We start from the raw sequence: 26058 nt of genomic DNA on the forward strand, positions 1-26058 counted from the left end.
TGTTGCAGTTTGTGCGCCGTAGAAACAGAACGCACTGAAAGAGGGCGAAATGTCATTTTTTTTTTTTACTCCACTTAGAATTTTGTAAAAGTTTTTCAGAACAATATAGGGTACTTTAAATAGCACCATTGAAAAATACAACTCGTCCTGCAAAAAACAAGCCCTCCTACAGCGACGTCGATGGATAAATAAAGGAGTTATGATTTTTTTAAACAGGGGGAGGAAAAAAAGAAAAGGGGGAAAAAAGGGGGCCGCGTCATTAAGGGGTTACAAAATGTACTAACTTCCTTCTCTGGGTCATTACAACGCAGGGATAGCACATGTGTGATTTTATTTTTAATTTTTTACAAAGTAAAGGGAAAAAAAGAGTTTTTATTTTTATCTTTTTAATAATTTTTTAACTTTTTTTTTAAAACTTTAAAAAAATTTTTTGTCCCTTTAAGGGACTTCCACAGAGACCCATTAGAACCCCCTGATCACATTCTGGGGGTACAATGGTGACAGTCCTTTACATGCTGCAGTCGCATAGACCGCGGCATGTAAAGGGTTAACAGCAGAGATCGGAGGTTTTCTTCATTCTCTGCTGTGTAAGAGCTGGTGCCCAGCTATCCTTTGACAGAGGGAGCCCTCTCCCACTGTCAGCCCTTTACATGCTGTGGTCGCATAGACCACGGCATGTAAAGGGTTAACACAGCAGAGATCAGAGGTTTTCTCCCATTTATGCTGTAAGAGCTGGTGCCTGGCTATCCTCTGACAGCCAAGCACCAGCTCTTACAGCCATAGAGACCATCGGCTGGCTTCTGACAAGCCGATGGTCTCCATGGTAACCTGTAAACAAAACAGTGCAGGAGTTTGAAAATAGAAGTGGGAAATTGCCAGGAGATCGGTAATATCTCCCGACTTCTTTTTTCAAAGTCCTGAACTGTTATGAGGGACTGTGCAGGCAGAGCACAATGCCACAGCTTAAGGCATTGTGCTCTGCAGGTCCCATAGTGAAACATAGCCCGGAAATCTTCCCAGCTATATCGCTATGGGCAGTGGAGCTCCACCCGGAAAATTTGCAAGCGTGCCACTCAAGGGGTTAAGTTTCGGCTATCGTGTGCCTAATTTGAGGCAATGCATGATTACTTTCTAATTCTTGATAGAAGTAGCTCTCTGCTACATCTCAGGCTTGTAGAGACTACCATTAAATCATGTGTATAATGGTAGTCAATACCCAGGCTGCCTTCTCTTTACATCTTCAGCAGCTCAAATTAGATAAAGGTCATGTCTTCTTCTACAGCTTTTCTCTAGATTCAGATGGGATATAGACTTCTTTTTCAGGCAATGCTCCACGGTAAAAAAGGATGCAAATTGGTTTTCCTCCAGAAGGTCAATTGGCTGATATAAGAAAATGTATTTCCTTTTGGAGGAAGGCTAATAATTTGTATGCTTTAAATATAATACATGTTTATAACCTAATTGGCCATAATGGACTTGTGTGCCATCATGTGAAATACATGGACAGCATACAGACCAAGATTACTCGCTTGTGACTTTCCATGAATTCTACAATGCATAGTACCCATAAAAGAACTAAAAAGAAGACATTAAGGATCATTTAGACACAACGATTATCGCTCAAAATTTGCCCATCTTTTAGCTTTCTGCTGAACAAATCATTCGGCAAAACAGCTGATAAGCAGGATACACACAGTGTTCTGCCTTGGGGGAGCTGATTGCTTGGTCTTAGCTGTCAGTCGTATAAGCAGGACGCTGCTGTGTCAGCTGTCCATGGTGCTGAATTCTCCACAGGGAGCTAGAGATTACATAGTTTTCTCTTAGCAGCCCATGGCTGAACAAGGCAGCTAATTACAGAGCTCAGAACGACCTCTGAGTTTTGTAACAGCTCCCAGAAGCTCATTTGCATGCAAATGAAGCTGATAAAGTACTAATAGCAATTAGTGCTTATTAGTACTTTATGCAAAACAATCACTGATCTTTGAATCTTTTGAAAGATTATCTGTGTGTGTAAATGGGCTTTAATATTTAAGGCCCATTTAGACACAACGATTATCGCTCAAAAGATGTCGCCCAAGTGACTTTTGAGCGATAATCATCTCATTTACAGAGTAAGGTGATCGCTCAAGATGAAAATGATATGGAGGCCCAGCTATGCCCAAACCAGAAGTTTCCCCGTAACTTATTGCAAGGTAGAACATAAATAATTCCTGTTTCATCTTTAATCAACACGCCCAATGTTCACTTTAACAAGACTAAATATGCATGTTACGCTCTGTAAACCACTTACGAGACACACTATCTTAGCAAAGGTAAGTGGACACCTGAGCAAGAATCTTAAGTAGTACATGTTATTTCTACATGTTAATACATAGTGGGGCCCTAGTGACATTGGATCCTCTCTGTGGCATACTTTCTACTAACGTCCAATACACTTCAGCTGGTATTTCCTTCCATTCATCCTGCAAACATCTAGTGAGTTCTCTCATAGAAGATATATAGGCCCAACTATAATAGTTTAAGGAGTGTTGCCATTGAATAGCTTAGCAATGGAAGAATGTGCTATGGGATGACGAATCACACTACTTCCTCTACAAATCAGATGGTTATGCCTGGGTGTGGAGGATTCCACCAGGAACGCCTTTTGCCCGAGTGTGTTGTGCTACCAATTAAGCATGGTGGAGATTCCATTATGATCTCCACTACATTCAACGGACCAAGACCCGCCACGTAAACAATCCGCAGACCATAATGGAATCTCAACCATGCTGGAAATGAATGGTGGAGATTCCATTATAGTCTGTGGATAGTTTACGTGGGGTGGTCTCGGTCCATTGATTGTAGTGACAAGACCCGTGAATGGTGTACGTTGATATTCTAAACAACATACCGCCGACGATATGGCAATACTCTCTGAAAGATCAACAAGGAGGACGCAACTAACGCCCACCTTAGAAATGTCACATGACTAGAGTCATGTGACCTTAGAAAAGTCACGACTTTATAAACAACGAACCTCCACAAAATCTCCTTCTCCCTCCCCTACAGATACTCCCATTACACTTAAACTATACAACTCATACTTTTAACCAGTTTTCTATACTTGATTAAGAAATTTGTATTATATACCTCAGAAACGCGTTGCATTATACACCGGTCTATAGTGCCTATGTATGTATGTATGTATGTTTGTTATCTTTGAATAAAAAAATTAATCAATTGAAGCCACCCAACAGTCCCTTGGATTACTGAGGATCTACCTGGATTTAGAGGAGTCCTACCTTGGAACAGGACTCCTCTACGAAGTTAAGTGCATCTATCCCTCACATTGTTTAATATCCATTCTCTAGAAGTGTGGGGTTTTTTATTATTTTATTTCATTGTGTTTATGCAACCGAGGTCTTCATCCTGTGGGATTTCTCCCCTTGACGCTCTTCCTGTGCCTTTTGAAGACATCCCCAGGGATTTGTGCATCGGGATATCTGACAAGGGTCCCTTGGACTGGTGGTGTGGACGCCTGTCACTCGATCGGTGTTCAACAACCGATGAGCCCCCACTTTTTTCTATCAATTGGTTTAAATATCCATTGATTGGAGCGCTTACCCGCCAACTCATTCATTAGGGCCAAAGAGGGTCCCAATAAGTATTAACCCTTTCCAATCTACTGTCTGACGTCTAAAGACATTGTAATTGAAGGCTGTACAGCTCCGATGTCGGAAGACGTCCGGCAGGGTATTCTTACTGTATATTACTGGCCGCTTTGTTGTCGGGGGCCTCTCCAGCATTTCCCATACAGCAGTACTGGCTCTAGTCAGCAGATGGCGCCATTGCATAATGGCAGAAAGAATAGGCCCCCTAGAAAACCCTGAATCCAAAATTGGATTGCAAAGGGTTAACATATGTAAATAACTATCCCTTTTGATTCTTGCTCAGGTGCCCATTTACTTTTGGATAGCGCACTTCAGGCGCCATTCACACAAGGATAAATCAGTAGAACAGACCAAGAAAGTCCAAGATCATTTTCCAATAAGATGGCTCCTAGCAACTGCTGTAAATCATTCGTATAAAGCAATATATTGCATATGGGCGGCTCAACACGGGATGTTAAAACAACGCTTCAGCCAGAAAGTCAAACTTGATAGGTAAGTCAGTACCAATAGGGGATAATTACCTATTTATTTTCCTCTCTTTAATTCCTCATTTTATATCTTTTCTGCTCTAAAATTCTATTACCTATTTGTATGAATGTAACTAATGCAAAAAATTGTATCTTTTTTTCCCCCTTTAGTAACCTCCTGTCCCAGAATAACGCAACTCATTCTGGCACACCAGTTATGGCATTCATCCAGTAATTTGTAGCGTATAAAGGAAACTAGGGCATTGCCTTGCTACACACACTGTTCATGTGCCAAGAGGGATTGATAAAATGTTAACTATGTACAGGCAGGGTGCATTACTGAAATGCCCAGGCGGATGAACAAAAAAAGGTCCTAGCCGAAAAACCTAGATCTGATAGAAAATAAGAGTTTACAGTAATGCAAAATGTGAATGGTGCCCAATTAAAAGAGGTTTGTGGTTCAGCGTTAATTGGGACAAAGCATAGAAACTACAGTGTTCAGAAGTATGGGAAAGAGTTCAGAGTGGGTTATTGTGGATGTTGATGCAAATAAACTCAGTGAAATTAAAGGGGTTGTCTCGCGAAAGCAAGTGGGGGGTAAGCACTTCTGTATGGCCATATTAATGCACTTTGTAATATACTTCGTGCATTAAATATGAGCCATACAGAAGTTATTCACTTACCCCCTCCGTTGCTGGCGTCCCCGTCTCCATGGTGCCGTCTAATTTCAGCGTCTAATCGCCCGATTAGACGCGCTTGCGCAGAAGGGTCTTCTCCCTTCTGGTCAGTCCAGGCACGACCGGTTCTGGCTCCGCCCCCTTCTACGTGTCATCGCGTAGCTCCGCCCCGTCACGTGTGCCGAATCCAGCCAATCAGGAGGCTGGAATCAGCAATGGACCGCACAGAGCCCACGATGCACCATGGGAGAAGACCTGCGGTGCACCATGGGAGAAAATCGCGGTGCATCATTGGGAAAGGACCGGTGGCCATCTTTAAAAGAAGATGCTGCGCGAACTGGGAAGGAGGTAAGCGATTTTCGTTTTTTAAAATTACAAACGGTATTGATTTTAACGGGGCAGGATGCGGGGGTAGGTTGAAAAAAAATTTGCATTTCGCCGCGGGACAACCCCTTTAATTTAAATACTGAATCCTTAATTAAATAAATTAAACAATACAGTAATGCAAAAGTCATTAAAATCATTTAGTCTGCGCAGGTCCATGTGTCATCAAATACATATTTCTGCGTTTATATTGTAGGTAGAGTATTTTACATTCACATGTGATTTACAACACATGATAATGTGCAGCATGAAAGGGACGCAAACTTACAAATGAGAAACAAAATAGATCCGGTAAGCTTTGGCTCGTTTAAAGGGACTATATCTAATAGCTTTCCTTATTAATTAAAATCAGATAGAGAAACATATTACATGGTTTTAATTTGTTTTATATTCTGCTGTCTATGCATAACTATGGGGTTGCCATCTTTCCAGAGCTACGATTAACAGCATTTTGAATATTTAGAGGGATGCTTTACAGCAGCCTCATAGGCCATTCACACATGGACAGGAACTGACCCATTGACTTGTAGAGGAGACTGTTCTAGGCATGCTCTGGGACTGGTGTGGAGGTCATTGTGCAAGGAGGGGAGCAGATACTCACAGCTTATAGTTATTGTAAATGGAGGGTCCCGTGTTATCTCCCGTGTTTCTCCGAAAATAAGACACTGTCGCATATTATTTTTTGCCCCAAAAAGGGCACAGGGTCTTTTTTTCAGGGGGGTGGCTGGGGGCGTTTATACTTACCGGACCACAGCGTCCCGACGGTCTCCGGCGGCGCTGCAGCAAGTGTCCTCCCTGTCTGCCTGCTCAACATCTTTCTGGCGACGGGACTTTGAATACCCCGCCTCCAGCAAAGCAAGCGCTGTGGTTGGCTAATCACAGCGCCGGCAGCTAATCACAGCTGGCACTCGATGAGCCAATCACAGCTATTAAGTGATGTCATCTATTGAATGGCTGTGATTGGCAGATGGCGCTGAGAATAGCCAATCACAGGGTTCGCTCTGCTGGAGGCGGAGTATTCAAAGCCCCGTCACCAGAAGAAGCTGAGCACGCAGACAGGGAGGACTTAGCCGTTTGCCACAGCGCCGCCAGAGGCCATTGGGAGGCCTTATATTTCAAGCCTCCCCCGAAATCCCGATAGGTCTTACTATCGGGGTAGGACCTATTTTCAGAGAAATACGGTATGTATATAGATGTTACCTCTCAGTGTAATCCTGCCTGTGAGGTTAGTGAGATGACTGCTGCAAAGTTTCCTTTAACGGTCAGGAAGTGTAAGCCTAGTATTAAGGTTCTGTGGTCAGTGTGAAAAATGCAGGATTTTAGGATTTTTAAAAAAAATACAGATTGTGACCAAAAAGAAAAAAAAAAATTTCTTAAAAAATGTTTTATACAAAGATGTAAATTATATAATAGGTCATTTTCTGATGACACATTCCTTATAAAAAGACTTATATTGCATACCCAATAAGTCCTAGGCCTCATGTACACTATCCTAGCAAATGTAATGGGATACCTGAGCAAGAATCAAAAGAAGTATTTATGTTAATACTTAGTGGGGCTCCTTTGGTCTTAATAAGATTGAAAACTCTTAGTGGCATACTTTCTACTAACCTCTGATAAACTTCAGCTGGTATACCCCGCATCCAGCAAGCGAGCGCTGTGATTGGATCGAGCACCAGCCAATCAGAGCCAGCGCTCGATGAACCAAAAACACAGCCATTCAGTGAGGTCTTTCACTAATTGACTGTGAATAATCGAGCGTCGGCTCTGATTGGCTGGCGCTCGATCCAATCACAGCGCTCACTTGCTGGAGGTGGGGTATTCAAAGCCCCGTTACTAAGAGAAGAGAATCCTCTGTCAGCGCAGAGGACACAGCAGCCTACCGCATCGCAGGGGAGACCATCACGAAGGACCAAGGTGAGCTAGGTGAGTATTGCTGTTTTTTTTTTTACTTAGTGTAGCTCCAAGAGGCCCTTCCAGAGAAATGATGCTTATAGGAGAAAACAGTCCTGCAATACAGCATACTTTGGAGTATGGCACCATACTTTCAGATTATTTAAATGAGATTTAAAGCAGACACCGCTAACACAACTTGGAGAGCCAAAGAACTCCAAGCTAGAAGCTGAAGTGTTACATACCTACTGAACACTGATGAGGGGTAAACACCCCGAAACAGCTGTCTGTGTATGGATTCTGGCTTGGTTTCAATTCCCAGTCATTGTTACAAGACTTGTATAAAGAGTCTAACATTGACTTGCACCTTCTAATAGGTGGCGCTGCAGAGGTATTGTTCCATCTCCCTTATTTACACTTTTAGTCCTAACGATTATTTCAGTGCCATGCCATGCCCAAAGAGCTGTTGGCTGAATATTCAATCAGCTGATAGAGATTTTCTCTGACTTCTCCAAACACGCAATTGCTCTGTTCAGCCAAGTGTTTTACCTGGGGCGAGAGTGGAGAAATCTGCAGCTAGGCACCTCTAGTACAGACTTATCTCCAGGGGACAAAACAATCAGGGGTGGGAATTCAGCATGCCCGAAACCCTGACATGATCTGTGAGGGGGTAATTTGGGAGGCCGCAATACACATGTCTGGCCTCATCAGCTTCAGACAACTACAGTGTAATGTGTATGGGGCCATTAAGGTTTCTTTCACACAGCGGTTTTCTGTCCCAGGGTTCCATCTGAAACACCAAAAACAGTATTCTGGTGGAATCCTGGATGGAGCCACAGACTTTAGGACATCAAATGGAGACCATATTATCCTCCATTTGACATGATTTCTATCATTTTTGAATGGCAGATGAGTGTAATCAACTGCGCTATTCTGTCCTCCAAAAATGTAGGAAATCATGTAAAATGGAGACACCTTTGTCTTATTATAGTCTACGGCCCTGCTGAGGGTTCTGTCGGAATACCATTTGGGGCAATTCAGATGGAAAAACAGAATGGAAAGCCAAAGCATTAATGCAAACACTGTGTGAAAGACTAAAAAGTCTAAAAGCAAACCTTTACTTTAAACTCAACCTTTCATCTCTGAACAGCAGCATAAACTAAGTTACGGTGCCATTTAGAGAGGTGACGGGGAGGCGGGGAGGTTTATTTTTTTTATAGGGGAGTTTTTTGTGCCATGTGCGTACTTCACCGGAGGAATGGGGGGGAGAAGGTGACAAAAAAAATATCCCCTCGCTCCTTGACATCATCCTGAACCACATAACAACTTAGTTTATGGGGCGGTTCGGATGTTACCGGGGTACCCTTTAGGCCTCATATCCACGGGGAAAATCAGGCCCACTACGGATTCTACATGGAGAATCTGCAGCGGGTCCCTCCTGCCCCGCGGACATGAGCGCTGAAAATAGGAATTTAAAAGAATTTACCTATCCGTAGTCTTCTCTTCCTCACGGCCGGATCTTCTTTTTCGGCCGGCGGATGAACTCGTCACGGCGGCGGCACTGCTCCAACGTGCCGCGCGCATGCGCCGGGCACATCCGCCGAACCGAAGCAAGAAAGATCCGGCCGTGAGGAAGAGAAGACCTTCGCCGCCCGCTCCGGATGAGTAAATTCTTTTAAATTCCTATTTTAGGTCTCCCGCGGATCCGGACGGCTTCCATAGGCTTCAATAGAAGCCCGCGGGAGCCGTCCCCGCGGGAGACCCGCACGAAAATGGAGCATGGTCTAGATTTTTTCATGCTCCATTTTTTTAAAAATCCCTTTTATTGACGATCCGCGGGTATTTATCTACCCCGCGGGTGGTCAATGCATCCCTATGGGGTGCGGATCCGTGGGCAGGAGAAGAGTTAAAATCTGCTGCGGATTTTAATTCTTCTTTTGCCCGTGGACATGAGGCCTTAAGATTTCAACAATTACAACAAGGTAAATCATTGCATGTTTTTACCTATTACAATGTTCCAGCAGAGGGTAGAATATCGAGGCCGTATTACCGGTAGTCACATCCATTACTTTTTGCATTAGCTTTCATAAATGAGCTCCTATATTAACCTTGATATTTCAACATTGTTTTAAAGAATCTCTGCTCATGTTACCCTTTGTGACCACTAACAGTTTGGCCGTACTCTACAATGACGGATATCTCTGACTTAGCATTAACATAACATACGCCGATACACCCCACCGGTGTAAGACTTTACGAAAGAACGACTTCTCTCTGTAAGCTGGTGTGATAAGGCTGGCAGTACCAGGCACGACTCATTGAGAAATGAAATAACTACAGGTGAAGTTAAACAAAAGGCCAATGTTGCAAAAAAAATGCAGACCATCGGCCAATATGTACGTCAAGCTCAGACCGGAGCCGTCATACGGGAAAGGTTTGGGAGGCCTGGAAGGTTCAAGGTGTTCCATTCTTGTGTACTGTATATTCTTTAAATGTCTGGGAGCGCATTAATCATGTGTAGACCGTGACGGTGAGGACGGCTTGCACAATGTATGGACGTAATATGTAGCACTTGTACACCCGACCCGTACTGAAAAGCTGATTTATGTTGAAATACATTAGGTGAAGTCAATGTAATGTAGACTTCAGGAAACAATACATCTTTCTGACATCTACTTTCAATATGAGACACAACCCTCTAATCAGACAGCCATGTTTGTCGGATTTTATATATATATATATATATATATATATATATATATATATATATATATATATATAAGGTCAATAAACGTAAGGCTAGAGCTATATGGCGACTTTGGCAACGATCACACGGTCGCTCTGCCTATATGACAACTAATGACAGGGAATGTGGCCGCGTGTCCTCAGTAAGAGAGCCACCAGAAAGCCAACAGGTTTGGAATTCTGACAAAAGATTGTATCGTAGCAACTTGCAGGTCCAAAGGCAACCATATTTACCATCATTAGCAGCGATGGAGAAAGGATTTCACTGCAATCTTTGACCGTGTGATTTATCGTTACTACAAAGCCGCTGTGTAACTCTAGTCTTACGCACTTATATTTTCTCATTTGCTTCTTGCAGTCCCTGGCTGCCCACAGAAGATCACCTCCTGGTTACAGGATTCATAAATTCCACCTCCAGGAAGCGATGACTGTGATTGCTTGGCTGAGCAGCCTTCGAGAACCAATGCAGTGCTCGATGAACCAATGCTATGGCTATGATTGGTTCATTGAGTGCTGCATTAATTGGCTGAGCAGCGATCGAAGAACCAATCACAGTCATCGCATTGTGGAGGCGGGATTTATGAATTGGCTGAGCCACAGCATTGATTGGCCAATTCATAAATTCTTCGACCGCTGCTCAGCCAATCAATGCAGCGCTTGATGAGCCAATTACAGCCATTACATTGGTTCATCGAGCGCTGCATTGCTTGGCTGAGCAGCAATCAAAAACCAGTCAGAGCCATCGCTCCCTGTAGGCGGGATTTATGAATCCTGTAACCAGGAAGTGATCTTCTGTGGGCGACCAAGGACTGCAAGAAGCACGTCGGAGCTCCAGAAAGCAGTGGGAGGGACCTAGATCGAGCCTGCTACGTAATGTATTCCTTTTTCTATGTAATGCAGCTAGGGCTTATTTTCAGCATAGGGCTTATATTTCAAGCCTCCCTGAAAATCCTTTTCTATCAATTTTGCTTATCAAGCTCACCATACACATACAATTGGATCAAGCAGTTGAATCTAACTACCCAATCTTTATCTCCTCTGACATCTGCCATAGACGTGAGGTCGTCATGCACAACAGATGATTGGCCGGTCCCGACAAACTCAGCCGATCGAAATCTGATTTGTATGGCCACCCTAGTATGTCACAGAGCTGCTTACATTTATTTAACTTTGCATTAGCAGCTATTACAGGCTACAGATGTAGCTTTTCTCAATGGGAAGTGTTTTATCAGGGGGCTCATTCACAGGATGTTCAGAAAAAAAATCTGCCCTCCCATCGCTATGTTAACTTCTCTGACCAACTTCAGGAACATAAAAAAAAAACCTTTTTTTAATAAGTTATACAAATAAGGATAAGTGCCATATAAACCTACCAAAAATAATTCTAGGAGACGCCTATAAACGGCTCAGTGAGGTTTTTTCTTACTTTGTGGGATTTCTTCAGCTGATTGATAGTTCTGTTTCACCTCTGTATACTAAAATGCCCCACCTGCCTCTTGTTTGCCTGGAGTGTCCTCAGTACAAATACAGCATTGTGCATGGTTTATAGGGACAATTTCCTGTTGTCTTGCAGGCACTGATAGATTACAATTTCCCGTAGCTTTTATATTATTCTCAGTTATCATCACGTCTTTTATTAAAGGTCTATAAGCATTGTAACAAGTCAGCCTTCTTTATTTGTCCACGCAGTCTTTTATTTCTAGGGACAAAGCTTTCATTTAGGTCCATTTTTCAAGGTAACAACTTCTGCACTCATAATGTTTAAAGGGGTTTTGTCATTAAAAAAAAAAAAAATCTATACTCGCCAATTTCTTCCTCATCGGTCTTCTTACCACGTCTTCTCATCGCTGAGCTTCTTCAGTCCACAGGTCACCTCACCGCACGCTGGACAGCTTGTTATGAAGCCGGCATTCCTCACATTCTCTTCGGCCGGGTCAGTGAAGGTCACGTCCTAGTGTTGTAGTGTTCACTGCCTAGGAAGGGATTCTGATCTATTGCAGAGACAGCTCGCATGGGCAGCCCCTGATGTAGATCGGCACACCCCCTGCTGGCGTGTGAACTTTGATGTAACGCACATTGGCTGGCAGGAAGAAGACTGCCGGCAATGTAAGTAACCTCACAGGAAGAAGAGGAATCAGCCAGCTGGAGGTGAGGTGACCTCCCTGGACTGCAGGAGACAGGAGAAGATAGGTGAAGATCTGGTAAGTAGACTGACGGGGGAGGAATAGGCAAGTACTGTATATCATTTTGTTTTTAATGACAGAACCCCTTTAACTAAAGACATGTTATTAGAGATGAGCGAACGTACTCGGTTCGGGTGTTTTTGCACTCGAGCACCGGTTTTCCGAGTAACTGACTACTCGGACGAAAAGATTTGGGGGGCGGGGGGTAGCAGTGGGGAACAGGGGGGAGCTCTCTCTCACTCACTCCCCCACCCACTCACCTCTGCAACCCCCCGCTCACTCCCGGCGCCCCCCGAATCTTTTCGTCCGAGTAGTCAGTTACTCGGAAAAAGCGGTGCTCGAGTGAAAAAACACCCGAATCGAGTACGCTCGCTCATCTCTTCAGGTTATCCATAGTCACGTAGGTTCAACTATGGACCAATGCTGCCAACTGAACATGGAGTAACACGTTAGACTCCTTATTGATTAATGTTACTTATATGTAATGAGCAGCACAGAGAACACTGATGACCAGAGAAATACATACTCCACCAAGATCGTTATTCTGATGTAAATATTAATTGCAAGAACCCCTTGTCTTATACATGATATGCCATGAATGGTGGAAGACCAAATGTTGGTGGTGGTACCGGGACCATTTTTTTTTTCTGCCATACTGTCTTTTTCTGCCTCCAATATTCTGTTTTTCTGTGTTTTTATGAAAGCCGCGGGCTTCCCCAATCAGCTACACTTGGCTTTTTCTACAGACCACATGGTCAGCCACTGACTATCACAGGCTGACGGTACAACCTCCTAAATCCAGCCAACTGGAGTAAAAAAAAGGCAAAGTGGCACTTTTATGAGCCCCACCGTGTACAATGATATGAGCCTCACTGACAGATAGGATATGCCATAAAGGTTTGCCATGAGACAACCCCTTTAAACATGTGAAATTAACCAATTTTATAAAAAGACAACTTTAAATCGGTTGTCCGGTTACTGGCCAACATTTTCCCTATAGCTCCAGGTGCTAAAACAACAAAAAGGAGCTGTACTTACCCATCCTCTCCTGAGGCAATTCAGCCCTGTAGCCTTCTGGTGTTTGTTGTGGAAGATGATGTCACTGAATGATGCCACTGCCCGTTCTCCTGGCATCAGCGCTCACATCCTGTGCCCCATGATGCCAGAAGTTCAAAACCGTGATGCCACAGTGGTCTGGTGATATTCAGTGACATCATTGTGCCCAGCAGACACCAGGACGACGGTTGATGCAGCAGGGGACGGGTTAGTATGGCACCTTTTGTTACTTTAGCACAACTGGAGTTGTAGGGAGTTTTCAAGTGCATTCGACAGCATTATTTAACGTACCTCATCTTTGCAATGGGTTATGAGGCGAGTTAAAAAGTGCTGAAATGTACTAAAATAGAGCAGACAGCATTCGACAATCACGGCGTTAGAAACTCTGTGTTTGAATGCTAATCTGAGAAGTCCCATTGAAATCAATGGAGGAGACTTAGTGTCTAGTGCGGCGTTTGAAACGCTGTAAAAAACAGCCGGTGTGAGAGTGGCCTAAACGCAACGCATTTGTGCCGTGAACAATGCGCTCGTATTGGTGCATCTTACTGTGCTTTCTGCACTCACAGGGCTAGTTTACATGGTGGCGGGCACACCGCCACCATGATATAAAAGACTGTTCAGCCCAATGAGGTCCAGATTTGATCTTTTTTTCACGGGATTAAACAGTGTATTACGCATTTTCGCGTGTATTTCATGTGCATTTGCACACTTCCCATAGATTTCTATAGGGGCCTTTGGTGTCCAAATGTGCACGAAAATAGAACATACAGCAAAAGAGAGAAATGAGAATGGACCCGTTGAAATCAATGGGTTCTATATTCTGCGTATTGCGCATGCAAATTTTGCGCGCAAACACATTAGTGTGAAGGGGCCCTTGTTGTGACATTCTTCTCTTGCTTGATAGTGTTTTGTTGCAATCAAAAAGGGTCTCTCTCTCTCTGGAGGAATCAATTTCCATTTTTTCCCCCTTTTATCTGCCTTTCCCTTGCTGGTGTATATGTTAGGCCGGCTGCACATCAGCAAAATCCAGCCCTGACTGCAGCCGGCGTCCATGTGTACCTGTCACTTTTCTTCGATATCTGTACTGCGGATGGCTGCGGCAAGCTTACGTTGGACATACGCAGTTCCTTTTTCCCGCACCGTCACTAGAAGATGACGCGAGTACCTGCGACCTATCCGCAATGTCAACTGCAGATGGGCAGTAGTTCGGGGGGGGGGGGGGGGGGGCTTTCATTTAATTTTTCCTCCGCTCATGGAAATCACAATTGGTGAGTGTGTAGGAAAAAGCAATTTTACATAGCATGTTATAAATGGTATTTGCTGTAAATCCGCTGTGCGGATTCCAACCGCGGATTCCAGAATACAAATCCGTTCGTGTGCAGCCATCCTAAGGCTGGGTTCACTCTAGTGTTAGGAGTTTCTGTTGTTCGCCACCGTCCTTGGAGGGCGCACCATAAGGGTGCTGGATAGTATGATGGGATCTGTCTGACTTCCAGATCTGCACCATAGACTCCGAATGGAGCCACCAACACAGATGTAAACAAAGACGTATAGAAAGTTGTTTTTTTAAAAAGACACGTGTTTAATCCTATATCTATATAAGTAAGACCTAGTCACATTACAACTACATTCTTCGAAGGGCTTGGACCTCAACACAAAATCTTTTAACAGGGTCACACCTACCATGTGCCATTTACCGATGCCTTCTTATATGGAAGAGAAGTTTTTGGGCCCCTCGGGCACAAGTTGTGACTACTTCTTCTGTACCATAGACTTTTCATGCGAGACCACTGCTGAGGCCAAGGCAGTAGATGTCTTAGAGACCAACAGAATTACCTGCTTCTTGGGATTTTTCCAAATCTGAAGTAAAGTACCGCATGCATTACTAAAAAGTTACGCAAGTCCTACAACTGAAGGGACTGAAAACGACTAGTTCTTCCTGAATCTGTCCCAATATTGCTAGCAGACCTGCAAGACTAATCAACAAAGCAAACAGTAATTGTCTTCGGATCTGAATAACAGGCCTTGTTTCTGAGAAAAACACGGCCAATATATCAGTGATGGGATCGCGGTGAAGTGTGAGCAGTCCCCTGGCTGGACTTTATTAGAGCGCTGGTTATAAACACAATGCTCGGAGACAGATGCTCGGCCCACTGATAAGTCTCAGGAAATGAATCTCTCCCGCAGCGCTGCCCCTTATCTCCTAAACGCCTGGAATTAATACCTTACTAATAAAAATGTGATATTAAGTAAGCAAAAGGGAGAAAAAGAAAAGTTGATAGCATCAAGCTCTGAATGTGTTCAAGGCCCGGTGAGCAGGAGGTCTTATTACCTTGTATTTTCTCCCTTTGCTCTCCACATTTTAATAAAGAGTTTCTATAACAGCCGTCATCGCTGTTGATGCGCCTCGGCTCGGCCGGCTGAAGTTTTCGTGTAGTGACAAGAAAGTTTGAGAATTGTCATTGAAAATAATAAAATGGTATGGTTGATGGCCAATGCACTGTTTTTTTTAAATAGGCCATAATTTGGGGAAATTTTTAGAGCATGTGCATACGGTCTTAAGGTGTACCATCACTAAGGAAGGGTATCGTTTCCGATTAAGGAGAACACCTAAAAGGTGAGTGAGGAGACTTATAAGGCCATCCGTGCTCCTCTGGGAAATATGCAGATGAAAAGATGGAACAATACCTCTGCAGCGCCACCTATTGTTCCATCGTGCCATTTGCATATATCCCAGAGGAGCATGGATGGTCTTATAAGTCTCCTTACACACCTCCTAGAAGCCCTCCTGAAGGAGAAATGTTACCCTTCTTGACCCACGTCTATGGGCCTCTCACACACTGATGAGGAACAATCACTCTTAAACAGCTGCCTGTGTATGGTTATTCTGGTTTGGCTTACAATTCCCAGTCTTCATCACTTGTTTAAAAAGTTTAACACTGACTTGCAGGAATGCCAACTTCCAATAGGTGACGCTGAAGAGGTATTGTTCCATCTTCCCATTTGCATATCACCAAGAAGGCATTGTATGGAATAAGCCCGTGCCACTTCATTAAAAACTTTACATTGTGCCGTTCCTCTGTTACTCCTCCTAGAAATTTATGAATAAGTTTGTAGGTTTGACATTGTCCAAAATGCGCAGGAAATATCTGACTGTAGGGACACAGACTTGACAAAAGGAATTGTAACACAAAGGTGTCACTTTTGCGAATTTCTAGGAGGAGTAACAACAGAACACAGGCTTCTATGGAAAGATGCTGCATAGAGATGAGCGATTATACTCGCTAAGGCTAACTACTCGAGCGAGCAGTGCCTTAGCCGAGTATCCTCCCGCTCGTCTCTAAAGATTCGGGGCCGGCGGGGGGCGGCGGGGAGATCTCTCTCTCCCCCCCCTCTCCCCGTCGCAACTCACCTGTCACCCGCGCCGGCCCCTGAATCTTTACAGACGAGTGGGGAGATACTCGGCTAAGGCACTACTCGCTCGAGTAATGTGCCTTAGCGAGTATACTCGCTCATCTCTTATGCTGCACAATGATGCTTTTATGATATTGCCAATGAAACAGTCTCATTCCTGAATAGTAAATATTAAGCACATATCTGGCCACTACACCTCCTTATTACCCCTTCCCTGGTTGTTTCCCACTTACTGAATACCACATGTTACTATCCTCCTGCATTGTTTGTGCTCCCCTGTGCCTCATCTCCTGACCCTGCACCTCCCGGATCACCCCACCCTGTTTGTTTCCAAATAAGTGAATACCACATATATTGTCATATTGTTTGTGTTCCCTATGCTTTCAAAGCGCTGTGGAATAGCTTGGCGCTATACAAATAAAGATTATTACTACAGTGTGTCTAAAGGCCCTTTTACACACAAAGATGATTGCTCAAAAGATGGCTTTTGAGCGATTATTTTGAATAAAGTACTAATTGGTACTAATGCCAATTAGTAGCTTAATAATGCATGTGAGCCACCAGGAGCTACATTCGGAGAACAGCAGGTGGTCTGTTCTCTGAATACGGCCCCCTGCACATGGGCGGAAATTGCGCATCAGGATTTCCCACAGAATTTCCGCCCGTGCCCGCTGCCATAGGACTGCATTAGATCAATTTGTCCCCGTGAAATCACACGCGGAAATCAAATCGGGGCATGTTCTATTTCTGTGTGGGTCTCGCAGAGGCTCCCACAGAAATGTCATTTTGGATTCAGGGTTTCCTAGGGGGCTTTCTCTTTCTGCCATTATACAATGGCACCATCTGCTGTCTAGAGCCAGTACTGCGGTATGTGACATGTTGTAGACGCCCCCGACAGCAGAGCAGCCAGTAATATACAGTAAAAATACCCTGCCGGACGTCTTCCAACATCGGAGCTGTACAGCCTTCAATCAGAATGTCTTCAGACGTCAGACAGTGGATTGGAAAGGGTTAAAGCACTTGTTCCAACTGGATGACTCTCTTCTCTGTATGAGTACCCACCAACACTAGACTATAATCAATGGGGTGGGTGCAGCTATGAAATATGGTTTTGCATAGCGCCCACCACTAATAATAGGGAGACGCTCCTCATGACACCCATTTGCCTTAATCAGTCCTGTGGATGGAGCTCGTACATGTCACAGGGGATCAAAAACAACAACTCTAATCTGGAGTTATGCTTTAATCTATCTTTTTTAATGTCTGAATATATTACCATCTTATCAATCTTCTGTTATAAACATGGTTTTATTATTTCTGATAAATCAGATAAAGTGAAAGGAAAAGTTCTGCAGTCGTTAACACTTTCGAAACCCAAGGAGGAGAATGCCGGCTGACTTAGTGTTCATTAAAGTTTCTTCTGCGAAGGGGATGGAATTTGACCTCCTCCATTGAAACGCATTACTCTACAAAGGAATTTGAACCTAGTGCTAATAATGTCAGAACAGCCCCAATTTAGTGTACATTGACCTCCTACATACGTCACTGGGAATCATTCATTATCAAGACATAAACAGTAACACTAAGATGTTGTTCCACAGACAAGAGTCCTACAGCAGTCCATGCGGCAATGCTCAGGCCTGCATCCAGCCACCATGCTATATCTCCCAATGTATGCCGTAGCAGAAACCGTCTATATGACTTACAAAGAAGTAATAGGAAGACCAGACAAACATGTGTTTCAGCACTAGTCATACACACTTAATATCTGCACTGAATTGCACAACTTTAGTTTATACCACCCGCATAAAAAAATGCAAGTTCCTGGCGAACAATTTGATCAAACTATGTAGCCCCATCCGCCATGTCCAGGCAAATGCTGAGGGATGGGTTCCTAGCTCCACAGAAACCTCTCTTTGGGCTAAATAGCCTTCACATGGACAGGAAAGCTGGATACCTACCCATATACCATCACTGAACCACCTGGCACGGATGGGTACATGGCGTGCAAGACCCGTGTAGGCAGACCCTCCTACACAAGTGCACATGCAATAAATACATTAAGTGTGAAGTTGCACATTAATCTATGCCTGCAATAATTAGGCCGTCTTCACATCTGCACTGCAACCTCCATTCAGAGGGTCCGTCACAGATCCGGCACAAAATAACGGAAAAATTAGAGCTACATGCAGCGTTTCTTCTTCGATTAAATGCCAGGCAGCTGAAGTGAAACCAAACGGACCCCATTATAGTCAACGGGGTCCGTTTAGAGTTTTTCACTCCCATCATCTATTTCAACTGAAGACTGTGACTGTAACAAGGGGGCATCCTATACATCTAGAGGAAAGAAGGTTTCTACACCGATATAGAAGGGGGTTCTTTACTGTAAGAGCAGTGAGACTTTGGAACTCTCTTATGGAGGACGTGGTGATGGTGAATACCATAAAAGCGTACAAAAGGGTCCTGGACGCCTTACTTTAGCATTACAATATTACATGTTATAGTCACTAATTACTTCAGAAGGGTAGGTGAACCAAGTACTATTCTGATTGCCAGTTTGGAGTCGGGAAGAAATTTTTTGTTAAAGGGAGCAAACTATTGCTGGCCTATCTTTAATCCTACCCACCACCTGGGACTCCCACTGATCAGCTGTTTGCCAGGCCAGTGTGCTCATGCACTGAGCCGATTTCTGCAAGAAGCAGGCAGCTCTATTCCAACTGCAGTGGCCAGATTTGGTAATAAAGCCAAGGTCCCATGGAAGTGAATGGCCTGTAATACCAAACCTGACCACTGCAGTGGGAACGGAGTTGTCTGCATCCTGCAAAAATCAACTCAGTGCATGAGCACAATGGCCCAGCAAACAGCTGATCAGTGGGTGTCCTAAGTATCAGAAACCCGTTGATCTACTATCGATGGCCTATCCTGCACACAAGCTATCAAAAGTTAAGAACTAGACAACCCCTTTAAGATGAGGAAAATTGGCTTCTACCTCATCAACTGTTTTGCCTTCCTCTGGATCAACACTGAAAAACAACATGCTGAACTGGATGGCATATGTCCTTTTTTCAGCCTTACAGGCTATGTTACTGTATAGCTAGAACATTTGTATGGTTGTATCTACCACCATCATTACAAAACTTGAAAGATTGCCTAATAAATGATTACAATGGGAAATGCATTAACCCTTTCCAATCCAATTTTAGATTCAGGGTTTCCTAGAAGGCTTTCTCTTTTGCTGTTATACAACAGTGCCATCTGCTGGCTAAAGCCAGTGTGTGTGTGCCAGAGAGGCTCCAACAGCAGAGTGGCTGGCAATAGACGGTAAGAATACCCTGTTGGACGTCTTCTGACATTGCAGCTGTACAAGCTTCGATCAGAATGTAGGAAGACGTCAGACAGTGGATTGGAAAGGGTTAATAGGATATCCCAGTGACAAACTTTTTATCTCCACTCCATTCAAATTCTTCCCCGTGCCAATTGTCTGGCGGTTGCACCAGGGTGCCATGTTCTACAGTTCTATTAGCAATAGTGGAGAGCCGGGCGCATCACATGTGCATCACTTTACTAAAACGGACGGCATCTGCTTCCAGGTCTGTCTGAAATGCAAGCCGGCCCGATATCGGCTGATCAGAAGGGATCCTGTTGGAGGACCTGAGCCGATCATCTACTGATTACCTATCCTGCAGATAGGTCATCAATAGCCAAGTTCCGGAAAGCCCATTTAAACGTCCCGATTTTTAAAAAAACGAATTTCAGGTAAAAAGCCATGCCCAATTTTAACAGCACTTCATATTACAATATCAAGGTGCCGGACGTGTGCAGGTAAGTTCCCCAAGCAGCCAACGTGTGTTCCTGACAACGTACACCTCTATATAAGCGGCTCGGAATATGTAACAATTAACTATGATTACATCGGTAACATTAAGCTTCTCAGCCCTGAGTGCCAAGTACGTCACATGCTGGGTTTTCTCTTGATATAAACATTACACTTGGCTTTGTGGTCCTCAGAAACTTCCCAGCTTTGGAGGAAACCCAAAGAATGAATCACCTTTGTTATGACAAAGTAGTATCCTTCACAGCTCAGGGGCTTTAAAAACGGGCGAATCTTCTGCCCTCTAACTCACTTTACTTTAGTGAAGAACAAACGGTTCTGAAAAGAAGAACTTCCTCCTACTGCCAAGAGATCAGCATGAAAACAGGTCCATGTAGTTCGAAATCGCGTATACCACGCTCCAGACGTGCCCCACCTGAACCAGAATCAGGGTTGTTTAACATGTAAAAAGATCCACGATGTAATTGACGTACACAGTCAAGGTACAATGAGCCGTATGCAGTAGACTTCAAAGGAGCAGAAATCCTATAAAGATGCTAAGACATGACCTGAAGAGGAATGTGCATGCAAGGCATCCCAGAAATATTGATGAGCTGAAATACATTTGCACATCCAAAATTGCTCCTCAGCAATGTTTGGTGGAGGTGATTGCTGCTAAAGAGGGATCTACATGTTATTAAATTTAATGGTTCACTTACTTTTTCTTCCTTCACTGTGAATGTATTACTCAATGTGCTCAATAAGGGCTCGTTCAGACGAACGTAATTTTCGCGCTGCTAGCAGTGCAAAAAGATCGCTGCTGACAGCGCTGTAAAGATCGTGTGAACAGGCTGCTTCGAAGCTATGAAAAGCACGCAGCAAAGATAGGACATGTGTTATCTTTTGTGCAGACCACAGAGCTACGTGCGACCACTCGCATGTCCTATCTTTGTTAAGTGCGCATCGTTTCGCGAGCCTAACATTCTCTCGTGTGAACGTTTCTATAGAAACCTGTTGGTCCCTAATAGAAGAGCGTTCTGTGCGCTGCTAGCGGTGCGAAAAATTCATTTGTTTGAATGAGTCCTGAAAGATAGGAACGGTACCGAGTACTTAAGTTTAATTAGATTAAGTTTGTCTACAATTGTGGCAAAAGGTCCCTTTAGATGAGCCCAGCTCTCGGCCCGATGTAACGAGAGCCAATCGACACGCATTTTCACACGGAGATGTTCCCCTGATCAGCGAACATTTTTTATGCCTGCTGAAACTAAGTGATCATTCATCAGCTGATTGTGGGTCCCTTTACATGGCCCAATTGTCAGGCAAACGAGTATTCGGAGGAACATTCAGGCCTAATTATCGTGTAAAAGGACCTTTAAATAACAATCAAACCACATTTTATTAGTAAACAATGCAAAAATCTAGGTTACTTTTTCCTGCAATTGCATGTTGGGAAATGCTGTCGATTCATATGTATAATGGGTCCATAGACCTCTTTGAGCCTGACATACATGAAACTTGGTTTGAAGCTTAAAGGGGTTGTCCCGTGCCGAAACAGTTTTTTTTTTTTTTCAACCCCCCCCCCGTTCGGTGCGAGACAACCCCGATGCAGGGGTTAAAAAAGAACACCGGACAGCGCTTACCTTAATCCCCGCGCTCCGGTGACTTCTTACTTACCCGGTGAAGATGGCCGCCAGGATCTTCTACCTCCGTGGACCGCAGCTCTTCTGTGCGGTCCATTGCCGATTCCAGCCTCCTGATTGGCTGGAATCGGCCTGTGACGGGGCGGAGCTACACCGAGCCCCATTGAGAAGAGCAGAAGACCCGGACTGCGCAAGCGCGTCTAATTTGGCCATTAGACGGCGAAAATTAGACGGCAACCATGGAGACGAGGACGCCAGCAACGGAGCAGGTAAGTGAAAAACTTTTGATAACTTCTGTATGGCTCATATTTAATGCACAATGTACATTACAAAGTGCATTAATATGGCCATACAGAAGTGTATAACCCCACTTGCTGCCGCGGGACAACCCCTTTAAGGCCCCCTGTTCACGGGCGTTGCAAAGTCCCGCGGCAGATCTACGCCATGGGAGCCGCTGCTCGGGAGCAGGAGCCGCACACGAATTTCCGCGGTCAGCCTAATCTGATGGATAGGCTCACCGCAGAGGATCGGGGCAATTCGCAGCATGCTGCGAATTGCCCGCCACGAGCGGAGAATGGCAGTGATTCTCCGCTCAAGGACATGGAGACGGCGCTTTCCATAGCAATGCTATGAAAAGCTTTGGCCGACGTGATTCGCCGGCGAAACCACGCCCGTGGACAGGCACCCTCAGTGTATAGCTATCAAACTAGATATGACTAAGGGCTTTTACCCACTAGCGTTTGTTTTTTTTCGCTGGGATTTCGCAACGTTGTTTTGTTTTTTTTTACTGTCAATGGGACTTTCTAATGTTAAAATCACATCGCACAAAAATCGCAGCAACGCAAACTTGTCCAAATGAACAAAGTGAACGATAACGGTTCAGTCTAAACGCAAGGCAACGACGAAAAAGAATCGTTCGCTCATCGTTCGTGCGGTTTCTGCAGGCAGACAAATCATGGTTGGCTCGTTAACTTGTCATTCCATTTAAACACTTCCTCTTCAGTGTTTCACATAGCGAATGTGAAACACCGAATGAGAAGTGAACGATTGAATGAGTCAATGATGAATCTGCCTGTCTGAACAGGCTGCACGATAGCGAATGAGCTGGTGATCTTGTGCAAACGAGATTGTGCTGTCTAAAGCCGCATGCACACAGGCGGGTCGGATTCCGCATTTGGGAGCCCGCAGCGGAATCCCACTGTACTGCGGATGGTCGTCCGCTCCGGATTCCGCAATTCAAATCGTCCGTGTGCATTCACCCTATGAGGAGCCTATCCCAACTGCAGTCATCCCTTCATGTTGTGAATGCCACACCACTTTATCACATGTGCCTTGTGGTATATGGTCACTGGTATCAGTAAAGCACAGTCTGGATAGTTGACTGCTCACTACTAGTGCGTTACTCTTACCTCCTCATCAGAATCGTCTGCAAAGGCTGAATGTTTGGGCACACAAACATTTTTCTGTTGCAGTTTCTTGGGAAGAATAAGTCCATACCTGTGAAAAAAAAAAAAAAGATCAGGATGTTAATAATAGGTAAAACCTATATACTTTAACATAAGTATAGTCAATTTTATAATCAAGACATCTTCAAGACATTGTTTTTAAAAGCCCGAAATGCTCAGTCTGTGCAAATCAGACTACTTGCTATAGTCTGAAAGTGGCAGTGCGAGTAGTCAACACGCATCTAGTCTAGTTTACAGAATACACCTAATTGGAAGTAGTAAGCTGTATATCCATTGTCCACTTTTGGAAGCTGCTCTTTTTAAAAGGGGGGGGGCTACAACTTGTAGCCCCAATTCTGGAAGTGTGTCTCCTACAAAAGGATGCTCCGATGAAAAGTGTTGAAGTTATGGAAGCGACCAAATGAACTCTCTCGCTCTTATAAAACTAGAATCCAATGCATTGAATTGTAGCATGTCGGGCTGACAATGAACTTGGAAACAGTAACATACACAATACAGTACAAATACAGTGGGAGCCCGGCTAGCCGCTATATATTAGCTCTATGTGCTGCGGGTCTTCGCCCGCCCTTTGTCCTATATTCTATTCTGTACATAACGCTCAAACTCCTTCATTTGACGAGCTCCGCTGGATGTAGAACGCCAGAAGCGCGGATAGAGAGAAGAGCCGAATGTAGCTGTGTAATGAAGCACCTTGGAGGGGTTCTTCAGGTCACACTGCACAAGTTTAGTCTAACAGAGATAACCATGTGAGTACAGTTATCATTCTGGTCGTCTGTCGCTCACACTTTGCTACCTCCGTCATTACGCCTCTCACTTACCTCCAAGTTTGCACATGGCATCTCTACAAGAAGCATTAAGTTGGGATTATTGCAACTTGCACTACCCCTTCAATGTCTCCTCAAAAACAAGAAGTGAGATCTAAGTATCCCAGACTGGCATTAGGAGCCGTACACCCCTGTATATATTAGGCACCTCGGCACCTCTATGCGCCTACACTGAAATGTACGCCGTATATTCCTGGTGTGATTTAGGCCAGATTCTGGCGTAAATTATAAACAGATGAGTCAGTCCTGGGTGGTGACGCCACCTCCTCACAAACCCCGGCTGCTTTCGACAAAAGTGGCGCAAAGTGCTGAAAAGTTACAAAATTTTGTGCAAAAATTTGTGGCATAATAAAAGCTTTTAGGAATGTCCCCCAGGGGGCAAACATATATGTAGCAATCAGCAATAGGCTGGAAGTATGTCGCTTTCTGCAAGCTGCGGAGTGGTGCAGAAGTGAAATATGTAAGGAGGAGGAGAGGTCTTGCTGTGACTACTATGTGAGGGGAGGAGGTCTGCTGTGATCACCAATGAAAGAAGAGCTGCATTGACTACTAAGTATTGCAGGGGCCTGTTTTGACAAGTGACAGGAGTACAGGGGAAGCTGTAAGGGGGGCAGTTCCTAGTGGGGAAGAGGGGGCTTGCTATGACTGCTTCCTATAAAGGGAGGGGGTATTAGCGTAGAGCTATACATGATGAAATTGTCCACCACAGATCTAAAGTGAATCCATTGCAAAACCCACAGGTTACATGCAGATTTTTGTGTGGATTCACCAGGAGGTTCCACCATTACATTGAAAAAGGTTAAATTTGCAATGGAAAAAAAAAAAAAAAAAAAAAAATCCGTAAAAGTAATTGATACGCTGCGGATTTTAATTTCCAAGGGGAAACTCCACATGCGGATGAGATTTGTAAAGTCTATGAAAGGACGTAGTGAAATCAGCGGCATTTCCTGTGTGGACCTTATAGTAACCATCTTTTTGCAGTCCTCGCTGAGAGCAGTACAAGGTAGTGACAGGCTCGCTGATCAGTGACATGTTTTACTGCTACGTAGTAGCACAAACATAACATAGTGGACTACAGGAAGTAGTCTTCGATATTCATGAGCTGTAGACTAGCCCTGCCCAGCTGATCCTGCAGCCACTGATTGGCTGCTCTCTGCCCATTGCTCTGCAATCAGTGGCTGTAGGTGGGGTGCGCAGGGCTAGCTGCAGCTCATGAATATCAACGACTACTTCCTGTAGTCCTCTATGCATGTGCTGCTATTAATAAAATGACATTTTTTCTCAAACTACGGCACAGACACATACAGCAGACATATCACTGCAATTGGCGTGCCTGGCGCTGCCTTATGCTGCTCTCAGAGAGGACTGCAAATATATGGTCACAGATCCCCTATAAAGGAGACCGGTTACCAGGTAGAACAACCATAAACCATGGTGCTCACACGGCAGGTTCCCTGGAGTCCGTGGGGGATATTTTTTATACTTGCACAGCTCCCTGATCCAGCGCAGTCGCCCCCCTAAAGTCAGACCGCTGGCTGCACACTGTGCACTCCCATAGCATTGTTTTCAATGGGGTCATACACTTGAGCGATGTCCTATCTTCGGTTGTGCTCATTGCCTTCAATGGGGTCGGCGGCAGCAGCACACCGTGTCCTGGGTGCACGCAGTACGATACGAAGTCTGCCCATTGAAAACAATGGGAGCAACTCCGCGATCCTCCGCCGCAGCCGACAGCTCCCGGAAGTGATGCAAGGCGGTCTTGATATACAAACACCTCGCATGCGCGGGAAAATCGCATGTTGGCGAGCGCGATATCAGGCCATGATCGCCCGTGTGAAGTTAGCCCGA

The 26058-nt window shown here is 44.5% G+C and overlaps 1 protein-coding gene across 1 annotated transcript in view; it reads right to left on the reverse strand.

Annotated features, from left to right (window-relative positions):
* NSRP1 (nuclear speckle splicing regulatory protein 1) overlaps positions 1–26058 on the reverse strand; it is a 47259-nt gene that overhangs the window by 12855 nt on the left and 8346 nt on the right. The window contains exon 2 of the mRNA XM_066599590.1: positions 23330–23417. Coding sequence (XP_066455687.1) covers positions 23330–23417 — 88 coding nt within the window. The remainder of the gene's footprint in view (positions 1–23329; positions 23418–26058) is intronic.

The sequence above is a fragment of the Eleutherodactylus coqui genome, chromosome 4 (assembly GCF_035609145.1).
Source record: "Eleutherodactylus coqui strain aEleCoq1 chromosome 4, aEleCoq1.hap1, whole genome shotgun sequence".
In the NCBI taxonomy this organism is placed as follows: domain Eukaryota; kingdom Metazoa; phylum Chordata; class Amphibia; order Anura; family Eleutherodactylidae; genus Eleutherodactylus; species Eleutherodactylus coqui.